We start from the raw sequence: 23,241 nt of genomic DNA, 5'->3' as shown, positions 1-23,241 counted from the left end.
GAATTTCGTTCATAGTTGTCACTTTCCTTGAAAAAGATTATTTTTATTTCCAACCAAGATATTCGCCTTTGTTCAAAATGGCCAATCCATTGGAATCTGTGAAGTTTAACAAGGAAAGTGGACTCCATGAATTATATACAAGTCTGGCTTGAGTTTGGGCATCTTTACTCCTTTAGACTGAGAGCACTATTCATGTTTTGTCCTTCTAGTTTCAGACTTAGTGTGTGCAGGTGTCTTCTCACATCGTCGAGAAAGTAAAACCTATATGATTCATCTGAAATCTCGCAGATTGAGTTTCTTAGACTTTTTCTGAGAGAAATCTGTCTCCAAAGCCTTTCCCCTTTCTCACAAAAGACCACACATTAATAATATTACTACATTAAAATAAAACAAACATCATTATCATCTATAAGTTTACACATAGTCTGCACTCAGCAAACCTTGAAACCACAACATGTGCAAATGTCTCTTGACCCACCTCCCCCGCAAGAGCTGGCGTGGCTTTGCTAAGTCGCTCTTCCGATAGTTGCAGTAAAAAATGGGCACGCCAATCCTTTTTAGTCTTGAAGAAACATAGAAATATATTTTAAAATGTTAATTGCATGTGATTCATAGGAGCAAATGCACTCTGCTTTCCTGAACGTAATTGAGTTCTCCAGCAGTTTTCCAAGTAGTTCATCCTGCTATAAATGGGTCTGATAACTTTATAGAACTCACGGTGTAGTAGTGGAAAATAACAAAGCATATGAGCTCTGTGGCATGTATATGATACTTTACAAATGTTGTTTTTAACAAAACTAAGTTAAGGGTGAAAATAGTTTTTTTTTTTCAGGAAAAAAAGAAAAGCCAGTTCACTACAGGAGGTATATTGAAAAGTTTTAAACTGAAATTAATGATTAGAGGATTTAATTATTTCATGTTTTTATGGTTGAGTGGTATTCCATTGTGTATATGCACAACATTTTCTTTACCCAGTCATCAACTGGATATGAACATCTGGGTTGATTTCAAATCTTTGCTATCATGAATTGATCTACAATAAACACAAGTGTACAAATAACACTTTAATATGCTGCTTTCGTTTCCCTTGGGCTAATTCCTAGGCGTGGGGTGGTTGGGTCATATGGTAGATTTATTTTTAGATCTCCGAGAAATCTCCATTCTGTCTTTCATAATGAATGTACTAAGTTGATATTCCCACCAATGTAGGGTACCTTAAGCCTGAGGCTGTTTGCAGCTATTGCCTGCTGATAGTGATGAGTATATCTTGACCACAGTTTAACTTTACACTAAACAGCTTGGAAGTGAAAGTGGCTTAGAGATGGTAGACCGTTAGTCAATGCATAGAGATTCAGTTTTCTACATTTTTCATGTCTAGTCTGTGGCAATCACCTAGTACTTATTACTCCTTTATAAAATTTTCTATCTTTAAAAACTGTGTGCATTACATTTTATTTTAAATGTTCTCAAAAGGAAAGTTACTTTGCATGAGAGATTTTAACCTTCTTTGCTACTGATCTATCTTCCTCCAACTGTGTAACTAGTTGAAGTTCTTAAGGCTCTCAAGAAATGACTACTCACAATGTTGTGATTACTTTTGTAAAAGGAGAATAAAGCAATAAGAGAATTTGTATTACCTATGGAAAATATCCTTGAAAATGTTTTCTTAAAGTGTGGAAGGAGAAGAAAAGAGTGCTTAAATGTTCAAGAAAGAGGTTTTGTGTGAGACAGGGAACTTTATAGCCCACTACAAAGAGTGTCCATGGTTCTCTTCTCATTAGCCTTTTTTTTATTATATTTATTTTTTTTATTGTTAATAACATTGTATTATGTGATACAGTTTTATAGGTGCTTGGATTTCCCCCGCTCTTCCCACAACCCTCTCCCCATGGTGCATAACCACCGTTCAAGTTCAGTTGAGATTCCTTCATTGCAAGCACACACCCAGCATTGAGTCCAGCATCTTATTGTCCTGATAACATTTAACGGCTTCTTGGAGAGGCCTTCCCTGGTCTGAAGGCAAAGCTAACAGAGTAAAATCCCTGTCAGTTAAAAGCCCCAACAAAACATCAGCAACAATATATAGTGTTATGGAATTGATTGACATAGTGTTGAGTAAACAATATGTTAAAAAATAATGCAAGTTCAATTTTTCGAAACACATGTGTTAAGACAGTATCAATGACAGGATCAAAAAAATTTTAAAAATACAGGTTAAATTAAGGCAAACATAGTATCTGACCTTTTATAATAAAGAACAGGCTTCATGGGAGTATATAAAATGGGGGCGGGCCTGGCACAATGTGGCTCAGTTGGCTAATCTTCCCCTTGCAGGTGCCAGTATGGCATATGAGTGATGATTCATGTTCCTCTGCTCCACTTTCCATCTAGATCCCTACTTATACCCTGAGAAAGCAGTGGAGGATGGTACAAAACTCATGTGGGAGATTTGGAGAAAGCTTCTGGCTCCAGCCTTCAGATCAGCTCAGCTCTGGGTGTCGCAGCGATTTGGGGAGTGAACCAGCGGAGGACAATCTTTCTGTTCTCTCCGCTCTGCAAATATGCCTTTCCAATAAAAAAACAGGCAAAAGGCTTGAGGATTTAGTTAGGACAAGGGAAGATGAATCATTAAGCAGGGAAAGAGAAAAAGGAAGAGATGCAGAGAGGCTTCAGAGAACAGCGTGGAGCAGTAAGGACCCCTCGAGAGGTACTTGAGAGCAGGGAAGATTGAGAAAGAGAGAGACATTTAAGGTGTTCTTTCTTTCTTTCTTTCTTTCTTTTTTTCTTTCTTTCTCTCTCTCTTTTTGTTTCTTTGTTTCTTTTCTTTCTTTTACAAATATGCCCCATTTTCTTTAATTATGTGAGAAAAATGAATGCTGGCCTGAATTATTTTGCGTTTCAAAGTCCAGTTTGAAAAACAGAAAAAGCAAAAGTTCTATATTTCAGCAGAGAAAATGTCACACCCCAGGAAATTGTTACACGGTGATGGAAAAGTGGAGAAGTCTAACAGAGGAACAAAGGCAACATAAATATGAACAACTACAGGAAGTGGTTGCTACCCCCAGCCTTCGAGACACCAGGAGAGGATAGTGTAACAGCAGCTCAGAAGGCAGGGTTATCTAGCAGGGTGGAGAACTACAATGGTGTTAGCCCCAGGTTGCCAGGAATCCATTTTGAAAGTTAGTGTCAGGTGTAAAAACTATGTGAAGATGACCCACATGGTTTTTACACCTGCTACTCACATGGAAGATTTGATGGAGTTCTTGGCTCCAATTTTGACCAGGCCCAGTCCACCCGTTACAGCCATTTGTGGAATGAAGGTTTCTCTTTCTCCTAAGTCTGCCTTTCAAATAAATAAATAATTATTAAAAAAAAAAAAAAAGAAAGTTAGTGTCCCTATAGAAATGTAACCACTTGATGGATTGAAGACAAAAGCTAGGGGAAGAAGCACTCTGACTTCTGCTGTGCTCCCTATCCTCCTGTTAACCTAAATACGCAGGAAGCCAGCTAACCAAGTATCACTGCAATATAATTTTCTCTGAAACACAAAGAATGAGGAAAGGGTGGGAACAGATCCGACAGCCAAAAGGCAAGTTACTGAAACTTGTTTTGATTGTCCCACTGTGTGTGTTTGAACTATGTGGAATTGAATCATGAGACCAACTTCCCTTTATGTGGGATACATATGATCCAAGAGCCATGCAGGTCAGAGTGGAGCAAATTTCTGTGATTATTAAGTGAAAAACAATACATCTCTACTATTTGTTGTAATTGTAGAGTGTGCTCTGAGTAGTTCACAGAGAGCAACCAAAAGAGCTTATACTTTTTCTTCTTTCTCTTTCACTCCTCCCATTTCTTTCTGTTTTCTCACCTCCCTGTTAGCTGTGGCTGTTAAAAGACCACCAATTGTTCAAATTTTCAACTTGATCTGAATGTAGTCCCTATTCTACTCTCCTTCTCATCATATCTGAAGACTGAGTAGCAGCCAGAAGAAAATGCTACATCTATTTTTCCATCTGCAACATCAGACATACCTTCATTTTGATTATGTTTAATCATTTAAATGGAAGATGTTATAGCTCCCTAGGAACATGTTGTCATCTGTAATTATTGATATACTTGCTACATTTTCATTACCTGTAGTTGATATGATTTTGGGTGAGCTTTTGTGCTGGTATCATAGTTAAAAGTGTAGACTTTGAAGTTAATTGCTTGGGATTTCAGTCCTAATTCCACTGTTTACTAGTTGTGTGACTGGGGCCAATCAACTTAAATTCTGTGGGCCTCAGTGTTCTTATGTGTAATGTAACTATAATAATTGAACCTTCTTTGTATGGGTTAAGCTAAGCGAATCACATGAAGTGATGTGTGGATGTATGAGCATGTGATGTCTGCATGTGGATACACACGTATACTTATATATGTATTGTATTTCAACTCATATACTCCTATGTGTATATATGTTCTCTCTCACACACAGCATATGCAGTTGACACCTAATAAGCATCCTGTAAATACTTGCAATCACTTGTTGCTTTTCTCAACAAGGCTGTAAGTACTGTGTCAGCCTGTCAAAAGTTATTCTTCTTAAAATGTTTTATTCAGCACCAAGACTAGTTTGAGGAAGACAAAAATTGCTAGCAGATGTCTGCTCATGAAAGGTTAGCTCAGTAAGAAAAAAGCCTCCTATGAATTGCTGTATTGTGTGTCTCTCAGTTGTAGAAACTGATTTTATTTTCTGCTTTGTTTAGTTGTGAATCTATCATTGTAGATTTTTTTTTTGGTTACTTGTAGTTTCTGTGGTGTAGAGATTTAAATTTACTATGGAAATAAGCTTTGCAGTTGACCAATGGTTAGCCAATTTCTGATCATAGAAAAGGAAATAGATTGCCCCAGGGCTTTTGTTTTCATTTCCTCATGGGAAGGAGAAGCATAATATAGAAGAAGTGAGGACACAGCACAGTGAACCTCTGCCAATATGGGGAACTGGATTGAGAATGAGGGGCTCTCCATCTTTGTCGTTGTAAGTACCAACCAGCGATAAGTTATAAATTCTCTCACAAATTTGGATTCTCTTGGGAGCTAAAATTGAACAAAGCTTTTTTATTTGTTTGAAAAATCATATTGAAACTGATTTATTTTGCAAACCAACATCTATCTGAAAGCTGAGATCATTGCTCCAAATTCCTTAAACCATTCATTGAGGAATGAATGTATCAGGGGGCTCATTCCTGCTAGTTTGTTTCTGAGTTCCTCCAGGGACATGACTAACCAGTACTTCAGAAAGGGAATAATAAAAAATATTTCATGTTAATGTTCCCTGGTTCTGAGGTGTTGACTACTGTTCACCTGGAGACAAATTTCTCTATGTTTTAATGTGTTTTTGCTACTTAAAATAGCCAATTGGCATTTTAGTCCATTTGCTAAATAACAAAATAAGAGTGACACATGTGTGGAAATAAGCCCTTATTTCAGTAATCATACCCAACGGAAGCAAAATTCTCAAGTTTAAAAAAATAATATATATATATATATATTCTTTTCTCTGAGGTATGAACTTGGTGTATTTATGAAATTTTTAAACACTGAAGAGAAGGGACTTGAAATAAGTTACCTATACTTCTACATAAAAACAAATTATGTTGAGATATATTGTTACAGAGAAACAATATTTCTAATCAAGTATGGAGTAACAATATTTCTAATGAAATAGAAATTAATTTCTGTATTTGCTGACATAAAGAAGTTCAACTGTTCTCATTAAGATGGTGGATTTCAGCAAAGCAACCATAAACAATTTGAGTGTTTAGAAATGTGATTTCTAAATAGCCTTTCCAAATAGTCAAGGCAAGTATTATACAGATGCTTAAAAAAATAAAAAAACCTTATGAATAGAGCTTTTGTGAGAATTCACCACGTCTTGAGTTTGGATTTTAGAGAGAAAAATTAGGGGCACAAATAAAGTTAAAATAAAATGTTTTATTATTAGAGAATATCTTTTATCTCAAAGCCATGTTCTAATGCAATATAGAATTTTTCTGCATACTAGAAGATGGAAACATGATCTCTTATCGCCATTTTAACAGATGTTTCTCCAGAAGACAAGTTGAAATAATACTTTCAGCTCTTATTCCAATTTTTCCCTAAGAAAGTATCTTCTTTTAAATTATGCACTCATATATTTGAAATTAAAAACTTAGAGAGCTAGAGTAAGAAAGAGTGACAAGATCAGGAAACTGGGAACTTGTTCTTCCACCTTGCTCTTGGTACGGGGAGATTGTACTCCAGTGTTTATGGATATTCAATAGCTTCAAAGCAGTTAAAAGAAGATCATTATAGTGGTGAAGGTAGAGGACCGGGCAATGCCGCTGATTGACAAAATCAGTGCTTGGGATGTAATGAATTATCACAATCTAGAAAACACATATTTATCCTGCTAAATATCTCTTCCTTCAGAAGTCACCAAGTAGAGTAGATTTGTCACTTTGCTTGATAAGACTCCCACTTCCTGGAATGCTGTGGTAGAGGGAGACGGCTGGCACTTGTGAAGGAACATGGTGTCCTACTGGAGGAGCGACAGCAATAGTGACATGTTCCCTTCCCTTCTCATTTTAAGAAAAGTTACCTGCTTTGATCGCTCTATTTAATTAAGAACAAAAGAGGTAAAAGAGAAGGTAGACTAATCATACCTTAGAATACTGGCCAAGAGGTAAAACAATAAGAGATAATAATGTAGAATAGAAAAACTACAGTTATAAGAAAGAGCTAAGTCTAATCTGGTTACACCCAGTTTGGTAACCACCTTTGTCAAAGACTGAACTTGGGAAAGTCCTGACTCTTTTGTATGACTCCAATTTTGTGTGAAATCTTCTTATTGAAATATGAAAACTTCATGTAGTTATTTCTGTTTGTGCAGCTGGTATGGCTGGGGCTGAATGTCTTCCTCTTCGTGTGGTACTACTGGTTTTATGCCTTTGGAAAGAAGTTCTATTACACTACAAAACTTCTCGGAGTAAGTATAAGTTCCATGTTCTGAAATATTGCCTGGTTCACATATCTAATCAGACATTCTTGTTCCTATTCCCTTCAACATTTTTAATATTGTGACCAATCCAGATGGTGCTATCAGTCTCATTTCCGCCAATGCAAAATAAGAAGTGAGAGTCTCTTAATTACTGTTCAATACAGGACAAACAAAAGGGTGGCAGAGGGTCCCAACAGGATCCCGCCCCCCTTCTCAAGAACCAATTGCCATCATTTGGTTTAAAGAAGAAATCACATCCTAACTCTGAAATGGAAGACCAGGTTGGAGCAATCCATCTTGGGTGACACATGGGGGACAAGTGAGGTATTATAACAGTTGAGTTGGCCGGGAAAGTAAAGTTCCTTGAATTTCCTTGGGTCCTTCAGTAATCTCAATTTCCTTGAGTGTCAGTCTTCTTCATGACAAATGAAAATAATTACAATTGCACCTTCTTCAGAACATAAGATTTATTATGTCACGCTAAAACTATGAACTGATTTCTTTGTCGATTATAGTATGTATGCTAATTCTCACATTTAGTAATTCTAACATATCACATTATTATAATGTCAACTTGCACTGATTTTTTCTTCCTTCAAAATATGCAATGTCTTCAGATGTTATAAAGCTAACATCAGGTACTACCTCATACCACTTGAAGTTCCAAGATTCGTCTATGTGCTAAGACTATCTTGCTTAAAATATTTAAGAGATTTAATTTTGATATCAGCTTGCCATTAATGATATGAATAAGTATTTAGAACAACAAACTGATACCTGTCGAAATGCTTGAAAAAATGAGTTAATGGATGGACAGAGAAATGGAAAGATTGATATCTGATACAGTGTATGCAGTAAAATGTAAAACGTATATGTGCTGCCGAAGCGAGCACTAGTAACATGTTAAGGCTACAATCTCAGACATGGACAAACAAACCTTCACTGCAAATGCCCTTCAACATCCCTTTATGTTTGAAAACTATCATTACAAAATATTGGGTTTAGGCAAAGGATCATTTGCTGTGGATGTGTGGCCTCCTACATGGAACTCTGGGAGTGGGGACAGGTGTGTGCTGTGCTCACAGGAGTCACTTTGCTCTCTCTTGCCTTCTTCAGGCAGCACTGCCCTTGGCCAGGGCCCCTGCAGCCTGCCTGAATTTTAACTGCATGCTGATCCTGCTGCCGGTCTGTCGAAATCTGCTGTCTTTCCTCAGGGGTTCCAGTGCGGTAAGAGCAAACATTTTACTAAGTTTCTCAAATACTCATAGGCCATCAAGTAAAATGTCCTTTCTCAGGAAAAGCAAACACCGATGATTTGGGTGAATTCCAGCTGCTGCATAATACTCATGAGTGAAATGAGGCCCTATTCTTCAGTTTATGGGGTTTTTTTTTTTTTTTTTTTGGTTGTTGTTGTCTTCACTAAAACTCTGTAATGAAACTCCCCAGGACAAGCATTTAACTTGGAAAATAAATTTAAAAATCAAACAACCTCTACCTTGATAATAGTGGTGAATGAAGCATATATGTATAAAAACAGCTTTATGAAGCTAGCATAGACATTTGAAAATTAATCCTTCAGTGTCATTAAAGTCATTTAAATCAGGCAAAATATATGATATTCCAAGTACATGGAGTTGGTGGGCAAAGAATCACATGCGTTGGACAATGATTAAGATGTGTTGGTTCCGTGGAACTGAGGAGTGAAGAGGTTTCTAAATACTTAGGTCTTGTTATACCTTCACTTAAACAACTTAGTGAACCCCCAATGCTGGACAGGGAAAAAGCCCCATTGAAGCAAGAAGGACCTTTGCCCTTCTTGTTGTGCAACTATCTCAGTTTTTATTAAACAATTTAAGATGAGGATCAGGAACTTAGAGTCTACACACATACTTAAGTCATTATGACACTATTCAAAATGTGAAGGGTCCCACCAAATAGGATTGGTTCCACTACAAATAAAAACCTACAAAGAATGAAAGGAAGGGGAAATTTTATCAAGGCAGGAAATGAAGAAAGCCTTCTTAGGACAAGTGGCATCAGAGATGGGCATAGAGCATAAATAACCACCTAGCAGGTGTAAATGTGAAAGAAAGGCATTGTACTAGGAAAAAATGGCATGTGCAGAAGCACAGGAAATGTTAAGGGAAACTTATTCTTTTAAATGATTTATTGTTTATTTGAAAGGCAGTTATATACACAGAAGCAAAGAAAAGAGGGAGAGAGATCTTCCATTTGCTGGTTCACTCCCCAAAATGTCCACAACAGCGGGGGGGGGGGGGGCAGTGTGGGGATGGGCAGGCAGAAATCAAGCATCTAGAACTAACTCCGTCTGTGTCTCCCATGTAAGTGCTTGGGACCCAACCACATTTTTACTGATTTCCCAGGAGCTTCAGCAGGGAGCTGGATCAGAAATGAAGCAGTTGGGACTTGACCCAGTGCTTATACGGGATGCCAGCATTGCAGGCAACAGTTTAATCCTCTATACCACAAAGGCAGCCCTAGGAAATCTTATTCTTGTAAACCTAGTGTTAGCATGACTTGCCACTCCTTTTTTTGGATTTAAAAAATATTAATTAGTTAATTTGGGGGGTGCCATCTCAGACTATACTGAATGGAACAACTCGGGGGAAAACACGTATTTATGCCCATTTTACTGACTCATGGTTACTAGTAGCCCTTGTTTCTCCTTTAGATAAAATATATGTATTTTTTAACGTTTGATAAAATATATGTGGTTTTAGTTTTTAAAATAGATTTTATGTAGAAGTTATTTATGGAAGACAGCAGCAGACAACCTATTTCATGACAATGTAAATATTGTGTAGGGCAGATGTGTAAGATGAGGCTGGAAATGAGAATTGAGATTATGCTGATAAACTAGAATCTAAAAAGGCATCACTGATGACTCAATAATGAGTTAGGTGCTCATAGAATATCTAGTGGAGGAAGTGAGCTAAACTGTCAATAACAAGTATAAGCTGCCTTGAACTCTCTGGCTAGCTTTCCTAGCCATAGTCAATTCACATTGATCCACAGCTGTTATTCTCTTATTGAACATACACTAAAAAGCATAAATTGGCCAAAATAAGCAATTTTCATTGGTGACTTTTTTTTTTTTTTACAAAATGTCATTTCATCTTTAACTGCAAAAATCGAACTCTGACAAGCTTAACTTTAAAGTAAAAGCTGACAGAAATGGTGCTAGCATTCTTACTTCATCAGAAGGATAAAAGGATGGGAATAAGCATTTAGCATGGTGCCAACCTGAAATGCACACATCCCATACAAGAATGCCTAGGTTCAAGTCCCAGTTTTCTTTGTGACTCACTTCCCTGCTGCTGCATGTTCTGGAAGGCAACAGGTGATGGCTCAAATATTTAGGTTCCTACCATCCATGTGGAAGACCCGGGTTGAGCTCTGGGTTCCTAGCTTTGACCTGGCCCAACTTTTCCTGTTACAGGAATTTGGGGAGTGAATCAGCAGATTGAAGACCTCTCTCTGCCTACAAAATTTAAAAATATTGGAGAAAAAAAAAGAAGAATGCTGACAAACATTTAAAGATATTCCAAAAAGAGTCAGAAGTTAGTACTAGACATCAATTACAAGAATTTTCAAATTATCTCCTCAGTGTGAGAAATGACAGAGATAAAATTTCACCAGATTTAATTTTTTATTTAGCTACCTACTGTAAAAGACAATGTGTATCATTTACAATGTATCATAGTTGCCCAGTGAACATTTTTAAAATGAAGGCAACGCACTGTAGCTTTTTGTTTTTTCAGGAGATCCATTACTAGTTTATTCTCCTTACCCTTCCCTGTTTGAATGCTTTCTATTTAGAGGAAGTAAGGCCTGAGAAATCAGCAGTGTTTTCACCAGAGTGGCTTATTAAGAAATCCTTGTTACCCCACAAACCTAAATTGCAGTGCTGTTGAGCTAATAGGACCCATGAACAGCACATGTTGTAATGCCAGCCTTCAGGCTTCTGTGGCCCAGGCACAGAGATCCACATGAACTTTTCAAATGATATAGACGAAAGGAGGTGGCTCTTCAAGTTGCAGAGAAACTCAACTCTGTCATCGGATCGATCTTTGTATAAAAGAGTAAAAAAAAAAAAAAGCTAGCAGTAAGGATTTCTCTTTGACAGACAGACACATCCATTCTTCTGGAATTTGCTGTCTGAAATGTAAATTCTGCAAACTAAACTTATTTTTAACACCCAGAATTAAAATGAGCCAGTGTAGTGTGACTAAGGTTGGAAATCACAGTAGCTGCTACTTGTGGAAGCTTCTTAGAATTTATGTCATGAAGTCTGCACATCAAGCAAGTGATGTGGCAACAAAACTAAAAAGCAGTGGTAGGGTTCAAACCCTGGTCTTTATGCTCCCAATACCCATTCACCTTTCTGTGTACCATTTAAACTTTGTAAAATTCTCCTAAGCTGGCATTATGAGCTTTGAAATCCATCTGTTGGAATATGTCAAATGAGCTAGAGTAAAAATGCTATAAGTTCAAGAACTTATTAGTAGGACACTGTGAGAAGCAAGCAGCCACAGAACTTCTTTTCAGTTTCTAGGGGTGTTAATCATTGCTCTGTAAGTTCTCTGGTTAACTGGCATAAGGAAGTCCCAGGGTCACATCCCTCACCAACCCTACACTCCAAGAAACAGGGCTGTCAACTGGCTTTGTTGAGAGAGATGGAAAAAGGGTGGGTCTCAACATATACTAGGTCCTGAACAAACAAGCCTTAATAACCCCAACTTGTACAGAAACTTAATTTCTAACTGGATGGCAGTCCTTATTTTAATATCAGAAAGAAACAGGAAGGTGAGAGGGTGAGGTCTTATCTGTTACCTTATTTAGTCTGGGAGTCAGAGGCCCTGAATATGGCTCTATCTTTAACCATGTGGTCTAGTGCAAGCCTCTTGGGCTTTCTGTCTGGTTGGTAATTTTGTCTTTGGCCAAAAACGAGTCAGGGTTATATTTTTAAGATTTATACATATACTGATCAAATCATGGTAATTAGCATTTCTATCTCCTTATCAATTACTTGTATTTGGAGCATTCAAGCGCCTTTCTTCTAGCCATACATAGAATAAATAATGTTTTATTGTGAATCACAGTGACTCCACCATAAAGTGGAACATTAGAATAAATTACTTGTGTTTAAAGGTGTTTCAGATTTACCTCATAAATGTGTATAATTATTATGTATTAATGAAAAATGTATAAAGCCCTGTGGAATGGAAAAAATTTTTAAATTAATTTTAAAATCAAGATCAATGGCCTGGCACAATGGCTCAATTGGCTGACTCCTCACCTTGCAGGCGCCAGGATCCCATCCTGGTTCATGTCCTCACTGCTCTACTTCCCATCCAGCTCCCTGCTCGTGACCTGGGAAAGCAGCAGGACGGCCCAAAGCCTTGGGACCCTGCACCGGCTGTTGTAGCCACTTGGAGAGTGAATTAGCAGATGGAATATGTTTTTTTCTGTCTTTCCATAAATCTGATCTACTTTCCAATAAAAAAAATCTTAAGAAAACCAAGATTAAATAATGCAAATATAAGAACGAATGTGTCATTCTAAAAGTAGTTGAATTGATTGAGTCTTTCAGTGAGTTTTCAGTTAACAAATTACTGATGAAAATCATTTAGGTGCTAGGAAATCACCTGGAAAACATAGTAAAGAGGGAACTGTGAATGGATTCTGTCTTAACCAACTTAGTCTTTTGGAAGAGATAGTGAATAAATGTGACATTTCAAAACTCTAGATAGAACTATGCAAATAAGCTAGTGTTCTTCATATTTATCACATATTCTACTGTCACCAAGTGTGACATTTACTGTCAGCTTCTGTGCCTATGATCGGTAGATTCAAGACCAGATTTTATAGCCTGTCATATCTTGCATAAAACCGTCTAACTGACATCTGTTAATGGTTCTTACAGTGAGACCACATGTACCTAAGCCAGAGCTTTTACCTTTCTACACCATTCAGGTTATACTTCATTAAATATATGCTTCTTTTTAGTTCTACTCCTCATTTTTTGAAATGTGTTTTCTCACAGTTTCAATTGAGTGAAAGAATCTGCCTATGTGACTCAATAATCATTGCATTAGAAAGGTGGTTTATTAAAATTGAGCAAGGCTCTCAGTGACAGTAATGAGAAGGTCTCCCTATAGAAGTTAATGGCAAATATTAAGGGACTATACTACACATAATTGGGGAGGGGGAAATGACAGGAGTAAAAAATGGGTAGGGAGAAAGTAGAGGGAAGGGAAGAACCTCTATACCTACAAAACTGCATCATGGAAAAAAAAAGAATAAAAAAAGCGCAATGAATTTAAAAATTGAAAAAAAAAATTAATGGCAGAAGCAGGAGGTACTCCGTGAGGAAACTATGGAGCATCATGATGGCAGCTTTGGTAATTGGTAAGTGGTGATAATTCACAAATGGCTCAATTCATGGACATGGCACCTACATCCAGAGGAGAAATAGAATGATCCTGGCAAATAATAAACAGCACAGGCCTTCCTTCCTGCTGATCATCCTTTCTTCTTTTTTGGAAAGTGTTGAAGAGGTAGTACGTTTGAAAGCGCAGTATCAGCATGACTTGTGGCTTCCCTTTGGTTTGTTTGCCTTTTCTGACCACTTCAAAGAGTGTAGCTGGCAAAAATTGAGGTCGTTAGTGGCTAGTAGCCTTTTTTCCTTTTAATAAAATATATTTTTTATATTAATTAGCTTTGGAAAACTGTTACGATAAACGTAATATTATTGAATGGATATGGTATTTTTCAAGGACATTTCTCCATTGTTCCAGCATTCAGTTTATATCTCCTTAAGACTGTTAAAGCTGTTAAGCAATATTGAAATCTATTGTTTCATATTTGTAATAATCCATATTGATGATGATGAAAAGGATAAGAACCATGGAGACAAAATTGGGACCAATACAAAATTTCAAAGTCAGTATGAAGTAGATGTGAATTTGTCCTCAAGTTGCAAAACAATTTGTTGGAAAGTTAAAAAGAAAATGGTGTAGCAGTTATAGACAAGGGGGGGGGGTAAATAAAATTTGTATAGGTTTAGTCATTGTTGACTTAAGGCCAGTGAAAGTGTAATTTGTTGATTCAAACAAATAAATATTAAAGGACCTTTAAATGAACATGAAATACCACCCTGCATACAGGAAGTTTATAGTCTCTAGCTAGAGATCACGTCACAATGCCTGAAAAGTTAATGATACAAAATAACATTTTATTACATATCTATAAATTAGTATTACAGTAAATCTATAAGGAAAGAATTATGATAATTATACAGAAGAGGAAATAAGGTTGAGTATATTGTTAAAATTCATACAGCTAATTGGTAGTGCAGGGAACCCAAACAGCTATAAATGAAGGCAAAACATGCTCTTAAATGTAATGCAGTTATTCCCATTCACTGATTCTTAGGACTCCAATCTAGCTTCAGCACTCCAGTAAGACTGCAAATATGACAACTCTCTATTGCTGACTGTAAATGTAGTGGTTTCAAACAACTCCGCCTTTATTAGTTCTCAGTTCTTATGTCACAGTCCAGCACTCTAGCTGGGTGCTCTGCTCATGGTATCTGAGTATCTACTGGGTTGAATTCTCAGTACAAATCATCTTCCAAACTCATTCTCTTGGCAGAATTCAGTTTGTTGTAGCTGTAGGACTGAGGTCACAGCTTCCTTGCTGCTGGGCATCCATGAGCTATTCTCAGGTTCTAGAATCATTTGTGTTCCCTGCCATAGGTCCCGCCCCATCTTCAAGCCAGGAACAGTGCATTAAATCTTTCTTACACTTCAAATTTCTGACTTTCTCTACCCATGCCTTGTAGATCCAGTTTTAAGGACTCCATGTGTGATTGGCTCAGGCTCACCCAGACAAGCTCCCTCTTAAAGTCAAGTTGAATCTTTAATTACCTCTGTGAAATCTTTTTTGTCACATTATGTAAGAAAAATCACTGGAATAATATACATAGTCACAGCTCTCATCCAAAGTCAAAGGGAGGAGGTTATGTAAGGTCATTGGGAGTTATTTTGGAATAAATCTAAGAAACCACTGAAGAACATGACAATTAGAAACAGGAAAATGCATACTTATTTAAAGTTGCAAAGGATAGAAAGTAGCAAAATAGCTCTCTGCCCTTGAAATAAAAGTAAAAAGCAAGGTTACATATCAGAAAACGATGATAACTACTCTTTCAGCAATAAGCTATTTAAGACAGAAAACCCCTTTTAAAATTTGAGATTTCTTTAAAGATTTATTTATTTTTATTAGAAAGGCAGATTCACAGGAAGGAGAAACCCTTATTTTGAAGGTCTGAATCACCACTCAGCTTCATGGATGCTATAGTGGCTTACTGGATAACGCACCCATTATTTGTTCCCTTCCCTTTCTAGCCTTACTCCCACTATCCTCATTTTCTGTGATCACCTTCTGATGTGCTTAAATTCTTGTCTCAGATTTTCAGGCACTCAGCATAATAGTGACGATATCCTTGCATGTGGTTTGCATTGGTGGATAAGGCCATGAAACGTTGGTAGACAAATAACCTTGAAATCCAGCCAATGAGGGATTTTGTTATTTTGTTTCCTTAGCTGTAGAATAAGGACCATAATATGTATCTAGTTGCCTTAATTGGGGGATTGATAAAAGATAAATGAGTTGACTCAGAGAAGACACTCAGTAAAGCTAATTCCTTTTTCCATTTTTCTGGAAACCCAAGTGTCTTCCCTCTGTTTAACTTTTGTATGTCCAAGAACCTGCTTTCATCATCTAAACAGTCTGCTCTCTCTAGGTGTGACATAATAACAGTTATCCATGCAATTATGTATCTCTAAAAAATTTTGAATATTTTATTATAATTAAGTAAGCCAAATATTAAACACCCCTATGTTTAAGTTGAATACAATGCTTTAAAAATGTATCGTATTTTAAATTCTTACTTTTATTGCTACTTCATTCTCCTTTTCTTAAAGTTCTCTGAATCACAGGGGGAGTACATTTAGAACAAAATGGCCAGAGCAAGCAAATGATTTTCAGGAATGCACTGCTCTAATTCCACTGTGAATCAACTTTTTTTGTTTGTTTTCTGATTTGAATATGGATCTGATTCAAATCCACATCGTGTAACATATATAGAAAGGACAAATAAATGCCATTTTAATGTCAATATGATTTTATGTAATTTGTGAAATATCAGAACATTAATAAACTCTGGTATCAGATGGCCTGATTTAAATCTCAGCTCAGTTATCTATGTATGTCGTGTGACCTCTGGTAAGGTATCCTATGTATGCATTAGTTTCCTTATCTGTTACAGAGTATTGATAATGGTATCTTCTTTGCAGTATTTTTTTTCTCTGAATTATGTGCTGATTTCATTTACTGTGTGCATATTCCCAGTAGTAAGATGACTGTATCATATGATAGCTGTATTTTCAGATTTCTAAAGAATCTCCATACTGCCTACCATAGGGGTTGCACTGGTTCACATTTTCCTCAACAATGTATTATGGTACCTGTAAAAAGATTCACATCCTCACTAGCAGTTGTCATTTATTTTTTTTTAATGTTTTGAATGAAAGCCATTCTAAATGGCTTGATGTGAACTTTCACTGAAGGCTTTTTTCTAAAAAGTAATTATTCATTTGTTAATTTGAAAGGGAATGAGAGAGTGAGAAGAAGAGAGATGGGGGGGAAGAGAGAGAGAGAGAGAGAGAGAGAGAGATGGATTGGGTCCAGTCAAATCCAGAAGCCTGAAACTCCATCTAGGCTTCTCATTAGGTGACAATGGCCCAACCACTGGGAGCATCAGCCACTAGTTTTCAAAGCACATTAGTAGGGAACCTTATTGGAATGGAAATGCTGGGACTCAAACCAGCACTCTGTTATGGGATCTGGTTAAGCAATACTTAACCCATTGTGCCAGAACACCTATCCACCTCACAGGATTGATGTAAGACTTAAATGAGTCAATACACATAAGACAAAGCAATTCTTTTCATAAACTCCTGATAAATACTGGTTACTGTTATTTATGCTATTATTATTTTGTCAACGATATTCCTTATGATATCTCTCACCTACATGGGAATGTCAATCTTTTTCTTCCTGTATTGTGTCGTGGAGAAGTATTATTTGGGGACTGTCCACTTATTCTAGAACTGTTCACTTGTCTGTATCCCAATTAGCATGTCAGGTACGTGATGGCAGGCTGTCCTATGTTAATTTCTATGTCTGCTAATTTTTGGAACTGTGTGGTTAAATATGTTTACTTCCAAAGTTCTTGGTTTTAAATCATTAAGCAGTGAATTTCAGGAGAGATTTTATAGCACTGGTACAAAAACAGAAAAAGAACTGGTGAAGGTGGCTCTGTCACTTCACCAGCTGTTTGACTTGAGGTATATGATTGTGTCTCACTGAGCCCTACTTTCCTCATCTATCGAATAGTGTGTAAAGTTTTAGGGTGGTTGTGAGAATCAAATGAGACAATATACGTCAAATATCTAGAACATTGAAGGCATTCTCATGAATAATTCTTATCTTATTCCTTCTTCATTACTCTAAAGTGCTGCTCAACAAGAATTCGAAGACAACTAGACAGAAATCTCACCTTTCATAAAATGGTAGCATGGATGATTGCACTGCATACTGGTAGGTATTTCAAAGAAATTTTGAACCACGTTTTCATTGTTCTTAGATGATTTCTTTTGCAAGAGTTCAGCTTTCATAGGTTAAATATGCTCAGATAGGTTGTAGTTTTTAAGAGAGTTCTTTTAAAAAAGTATTTACCCACCTTTTTGTTGTCTCAGTATTAGAGTTTATTTCTTTAGCTATTAAAACTTTTACATCTTAGAATCTGTCTAAATGAAATTGTGCCATGGGGAAACTCAATGCAAGCATCCTCATTCTTTTCCATCCCTTTCAGCATCACAAATGTCTGTTAGTACACGAATGAGAGCCTTTATTCATTCCACCAAAGTGTTTGGTTGCACACGTGGATCTGTGGATATTTTTTGCAGTAAATCTGTAGGAGCCAGAGCTCATAAATTAATAATTCCTTAAGATGTTTCATATCAGCTAAAATATCTTCATTATGGTGATGATAATGATGATATTTTATGTGTATATATTATATATAATAATATGAGTATGTTATATGTAATATATGAGTTTGCATGTAAACATATACATTTATGTACAATTATTAGGCTGGTGTTTCAGTGCAAAAGGTGGGTATCTGGGTCCATATCCAATGTCCATCAAGTATGCAGTCAGTGTTCCAGAAGGTAGATATGCAGTGATGACAGATTTTTTTTAAGATTTATTTGTTTTTATTGGAAAGTCAGATATGATATACAGAAAGGAGGAGAGACAGAGAAGAAGATCTGTCCGACGGTTCCCTCCTCAAGTGGCCGCAATGGCTGGAGCTGAGCCAATCTGAAGCCAGCAGCCAGGAGCTTCTTCTGGGTCTCCCACACGGTGCAGGGTCCCAAGACCTTGGGCCATCCTCCACTGCTTTCCCAGGCCACAAGCTGGATGGGAAGTGGAGCTGCCGGGATTAGAACCGGTGCCCATATGGGATCCTGGTGTGTTCAAGGCAAGGGCTTTAACCACTACGCTATCACACTGGGGCCCACATCAGTTTTTTATTCATCCTCAGAGTTTATCCCTAGTCCAAGTAAAATAGCTTAGATTACAGATACATCATCTGATTTTTCTCTTCTTCTACTAGGACATGCAGGCTTTTTGAGATGTGGCAAATTAGCTAGTTCAAAGGAAACGTGTGACAGAATCTTGTTAGAAAGTGGTGTAGTTAGTGTCACAGATTTGGATACCAAACTGCTTCTGTTACTTCCTAGATTGGTGACCCTGGACAAGCTTTGAAATAAATGGATGTCTTAGTTTTCTCATCTTTAAGATGAGCTGAAATTAAATAGTACCTACACCATTGAGGCAATTACAAGTTAAGTAACTGTAAAGAACTTACATAACAGTGTGTAACACCTAGTAAGACCTGTATATGTGTTTGTTAAAATAATACATTCACTTTCCTTCTTAAGAGAACCGTGCTTTGAAACTATTGGTTTGTATCAATTCAATCACATTTATCAATAATTTCAGAATCAGATAAAGGGGCCAGGTGGTAGTCATAAAATTCTTGAAATTTTTCTCTGAGTACAATCATATTGGAGGGAGAGAGATAATGCGGGCATAACAAAGCACCATCCTTAGAGAACTAAGGTTATTTTTTAGAATCTTAGAATGTGATTAGGTCTCAGGTGCAGGTAGTTCAAGATCCTCATTTGACAAGTGAGGAAACCGAGACACAGAGAACTGAAGTGATTTTTCTCACAATCACACAATTGGACAGATTACCTACTATTTAGCCTGGCTTTGCTGGTTCTGCAGATCCCAGTTCTTGTTATTAAGTGTCGTGGGCCACCTTAGTGTCTCCCTATGGCATCATAGAATCAGATGCTGTGGCTGGAGCTAACAATAAATTTGTGCATACCCCTAATCCTCTTTATTTCTCTTTTCTGTTTTCTTTAGCAATTCACACAATTGCACATCTATTTAATGTGGAGTGGTGTGTGAACGCCCGAGTCAACAATTCTGATCCTTATTCAATCGCACTCTCTGAAATTGGAGACAAAAAGGGTGAAACATACCTCAATTTTGTTCGAGACAGAATCAAGGTAAGCCTTTCATTTCCTGATTCAATTGTTCACTAAGCAGTTAAAACTGAGGACTAGTTTTTAGTGAGTGAATGCTGTGAGCAGAGCTAGAACCATAACAAAAGCTAGCTAATCATGAGAAAGGGCAAATCGGTAGGTTATAAGACTGAATACAGAAGGAATGCCTGCCACTTTCCTGAGCCCATGTACGGAGGGGCTCTGGTTGTTTCTCAGACCTGTGAGAATGTGCATTCGGAGACTGTAATACCTCACGCTCTATCTTGGCCAGGACCATGTCTCTAGTCAAACAAATTTAGATCTATTATCTGCTACAGCAAATGGAACCTCACACTATGGGAGTGTTAGAATGAATTTGATGTCAGATTTAGACTGTCAGATGATTTGGGAGAGAGTTTAGGAAAGCAAACCTTTGATCTATGTAGTTTATGATTAGGTAGCTTAATATATTTTTCTAGGAGGCAGAAGTAAAAGAGTGGGGCTAGATCTTTAACAGGTAAAGAGACAGCAGTTTCCTCCATTTTGGTCTGAGCTCAGACATGATTTCAGAGTAGTCTTATTCTTTTTGCATTCCAGCACAGTAGAGTGACCTAGTCCAATGTTGGTGTTTTGTGAAATAAGCGGGAAACACCCTTGGCTTGGCAATAGTGTCAGACCAGCCACCAACTGGCAGATGTCAATGATGCCTTTCTTCCTTCCTTTCTCTCTCTCTTTCTCTCCCCCACTTCCTTCTTTCTTTTCTTTTTGTTTTTTATTACACACAACATCTGAGGAGCGGCCCACTAATTATTGTGCCTTGAGAAGCCTGGTGCATTGGGAGTAACTCAACAGTTCTCCAGGAACAATCACAAGTATATTCAAAGGGAAGGACTTCTTCCCTTTTCTCAGAGGAAGGGAAGTCATCGAGAGAGAGAGAGAGAGAGAGAGAGAGAGAGAGAGAGAGAGAGAGAAATGCCAAGCAATATTCATGTGCCCAAAAGGCTTGGCAAGATGGAAGATGGTTCAATTATATTGAATTCCAAACATTTTTATCTCATCTGCTTCACTTTCCATCTAACTCTCTGCTAATGGCTTGGGAAAAGCAAGGGAAAATGACCCAAGTGTTTAGACCCCTGCACTTACATGGGAGTCTGAGATGAGGTTCCTGGCTCCTGGCTTTAGCCTGGTTCAGTCCTGGCCATTGTGGCCACATGAGAAGTGAACCAGCAAATGGAGGATCTCTCTTTCTCTCCTTTTCTCTCTGTAACTCTCAAATAAATAAACAAATCTCTCTCTCTCTCTCTCTCTCTCTCTCTCTCTTAAATAACAGAAGACATTATTTTGTGAAAGAATTTATTATACTCAGACTGACATGAAAAAATTTCATCTACTTAGGGACAGAGTTAAACAGCATCAAACTAAACAGAAATTCCTCCCCTACCATATTTTGCACACTTTTCTTTTACAATGGTCGTAATTTGCCACATGACACATGAGACTGGTAATATAAAATACTGTGGTGAACTGACATTGTTACTCTGCCTAGATCTCTTTGGATCATTTTTATTGTATCTGTACCCTTCCATCCTTCTCTTGCTTTCATTTTCAATGACCTACACATGTACTCCCTCTTCAGAGGCCTGCCCTGGAGATTAAAGTCTATTGGCCTATATGCTCATAAACCAAGGAGGACTCGCCTAGATGGTTCTCTCCCTGGGTAGTCCTTAGTCACTGACGCATGGGTGCTCATGATGAAAATACAGATTCCTCACTTTGAGGCAGAACTTAGCCTGCAGAATCTCCCTCTAGGATCCAGCTGAGTCTCTCCCTGCTAAGACGTTTCCTGATATCATCCCTTTGCTTGACTTGTTCCATTTTCCTGTTCTATCCCCCATTAGCTTACTCATTTCACTTGGAGTAGATTTCTTTTTAGATCACTTTGCCATGATGCTTCATCTCAGGCCCTGCTTCTGGCAAGCCAAACCTAAAATGTTAGGTGTTTCCAGAATACATTTGCAAATAAAGCACCCCCCTTCCAAATCAAAGCAGAAAAAGTGCCAGATACTTTCGGAGTGCTTTATACTCAATTGGTTTCTTTTATTTGATATTCACTTAAATTGTTTAAGCGTATCAATTCATGTTTCCTAGGATATTTTAACCACTTAAGACATTTTAAAATGAAGAAATGTCTATTTCAAATCCAGAAGTCTGTAATGAATGATAAGGATTATGCAAAGGATCGTGAAAGTACCTATTGCACAATACACTGTGCATTTTATAACGAGGTACTTCTGCTTGAGAGCCTTCCATAGTATGTAATGTATTTGCATGTGTGTGTGTATATATTTTACAGAACCCTGAGGGAGGCCTGTTAGTGGCTGTGACTCGGTTAGCCGGCATCACTGGAATCATCATTACACTGTGCCTCATACTAATAATCACATCCTCCACCAAAACCATCCGGAGGTCTTACTTTGAAGTGTTTTGGTACACACACCATCTCTTTGTCATCTTCTTCATTGGTCTTGCCATTCATGGTGCTGAGTAAGTATTTGAACACTAATGCCAGGTACTTAATATCCCTCATGTTTTTAGATGTGGTTGTCTTAATGGAAACTCAGCAACCTTGCTGGTGAGTGGCCAACCTGCCTACTGAGGGTATGTGAAATTACAGCAGATGGTCAGTTCAATTAAAAACCACTCGGCAGCCCTTTTTTGAGGGTATCCAACCAGTTGGTATTGCTACAGCAATTATTTATAGCAAGCCTGACAAATACACCAAACTCTGAGGATAAGATGTGTTGAGGGCAAAGGTAGGGTCCTCAACACCTTTAATAGTGTCTATGTGATTTAGTCAGTATCGAATTAGACAAAAACCACAAAATAGATGGGTTAATGGTTAATCAGTTTCAAGGGATTTGCTGCAGTTCAGTTATGACTTAAGCCAACAAGCATTTATTAATTGCCTACTGTCTGTGAGGAGCTATCTCAGGTGCCATGGGAATGCTAGTAGGAAAACATATATGGATTTTTCCTTCAAATATTCTACTCTATTAAAGTTAGCTACTAATTTCTGATGAGCACTCGTTCATATCACAGCAAGTGCTAAGGAGTTGAAATGAAAGTTTTTCTTAATCCTTAAAATAGATAGATGCTCTCACTATCCTCATTTCCTGGTAGTAGAAATTGCACACAACAAACCTGAAATTAAAACTAGTCAAATATGTAGGCAAGGCCACACAGCTGGTAAGCCCTCTAAGGATGGAGCCCAGGTAATCTCAAATAGGTTGTACATCTCTCATAGATGGGAGAGTTGACCTTACCGGGAGTCCTCTTTGATGGTGAACTTTTTCTACTGTGTCACACCAGCTGCACACAAAGGCGGGCCTGGGATGTTCCCTGGTGGGCATAGTGTCCCAGGAAACCAAAGGTCGGAGAGTGAATGCTCACAGTTCAAATTTTCAGCTCAGAGTCAAGTCTAAAGATGGCAAAGATGAATGTGAAGGG

At 37.6% G+C, this 23,241-nt stretch overlaps 1 protein-coding gene across 1 annotated transcript in view; it reads left to right on the top strand.

Moving 5' to 3' along the window:
• The first annotated feature begins 4,913 nt into the window (after positions 1 to 4,913).
• The window catches only part of LOC121169409 (cytochrome b-245 heavy chain), a 33,507-nt gene continuing 15,179 nt past the window's right edge, over positions 4,914 to 23,241 (top strand). The window contains exons 1-6 of the mRNA XM_040999998.1: positions 4,914 to 5,023; positions 6,917 to 7,012; positions 8,141 to 8,251; positions 17,629 to 17,713; positions 19,613 to 19,758; positions 22,088 to 22,278. Of these exons, the coding sequence (XP_040855932.1) occupies positions 4,979 to 5,023; positions 6,917 to 7,012; positions 8,141 to 8,251; positions 17,629 to 17,713; positions 19,613 to 19,758; positions 22,088 to 22,278 (674 nt within the window). The 5' untranslated portion in view covers positions 4,914 to 4,978. The remainder of the gene's footprint in view (positions 5,024 to 6,916; positions 7,013 to 8,140; positions 8,252 to 17,628; positions 17,714 to 19,612; positions 19,759 to 22,087; positions 22,279 to 23,241) is intronic.

Source organism: Ochotona curzoniae, unplaced genomic scaffold, assembly GCF_017591425.1.
Source record: "Ochotona curzoniae isolate NIBS_2020 unplaced genomic scaffold, NIBS_Ocur_1.0 contig_1274, whole genome shotgun sequence".
NCBI classification, from domain to species: domain Eukaryota; kingdom Metazoa; phylum Chordata; class Mammalia; order Lagomorpha; family Ochotonidae; genus Ochotona; species Ochotona curzoniae.
Note: the sequence above shows the minus strand (reverse complement) of the source record. Positions and strands in the feature narration are given on the sequence as shown.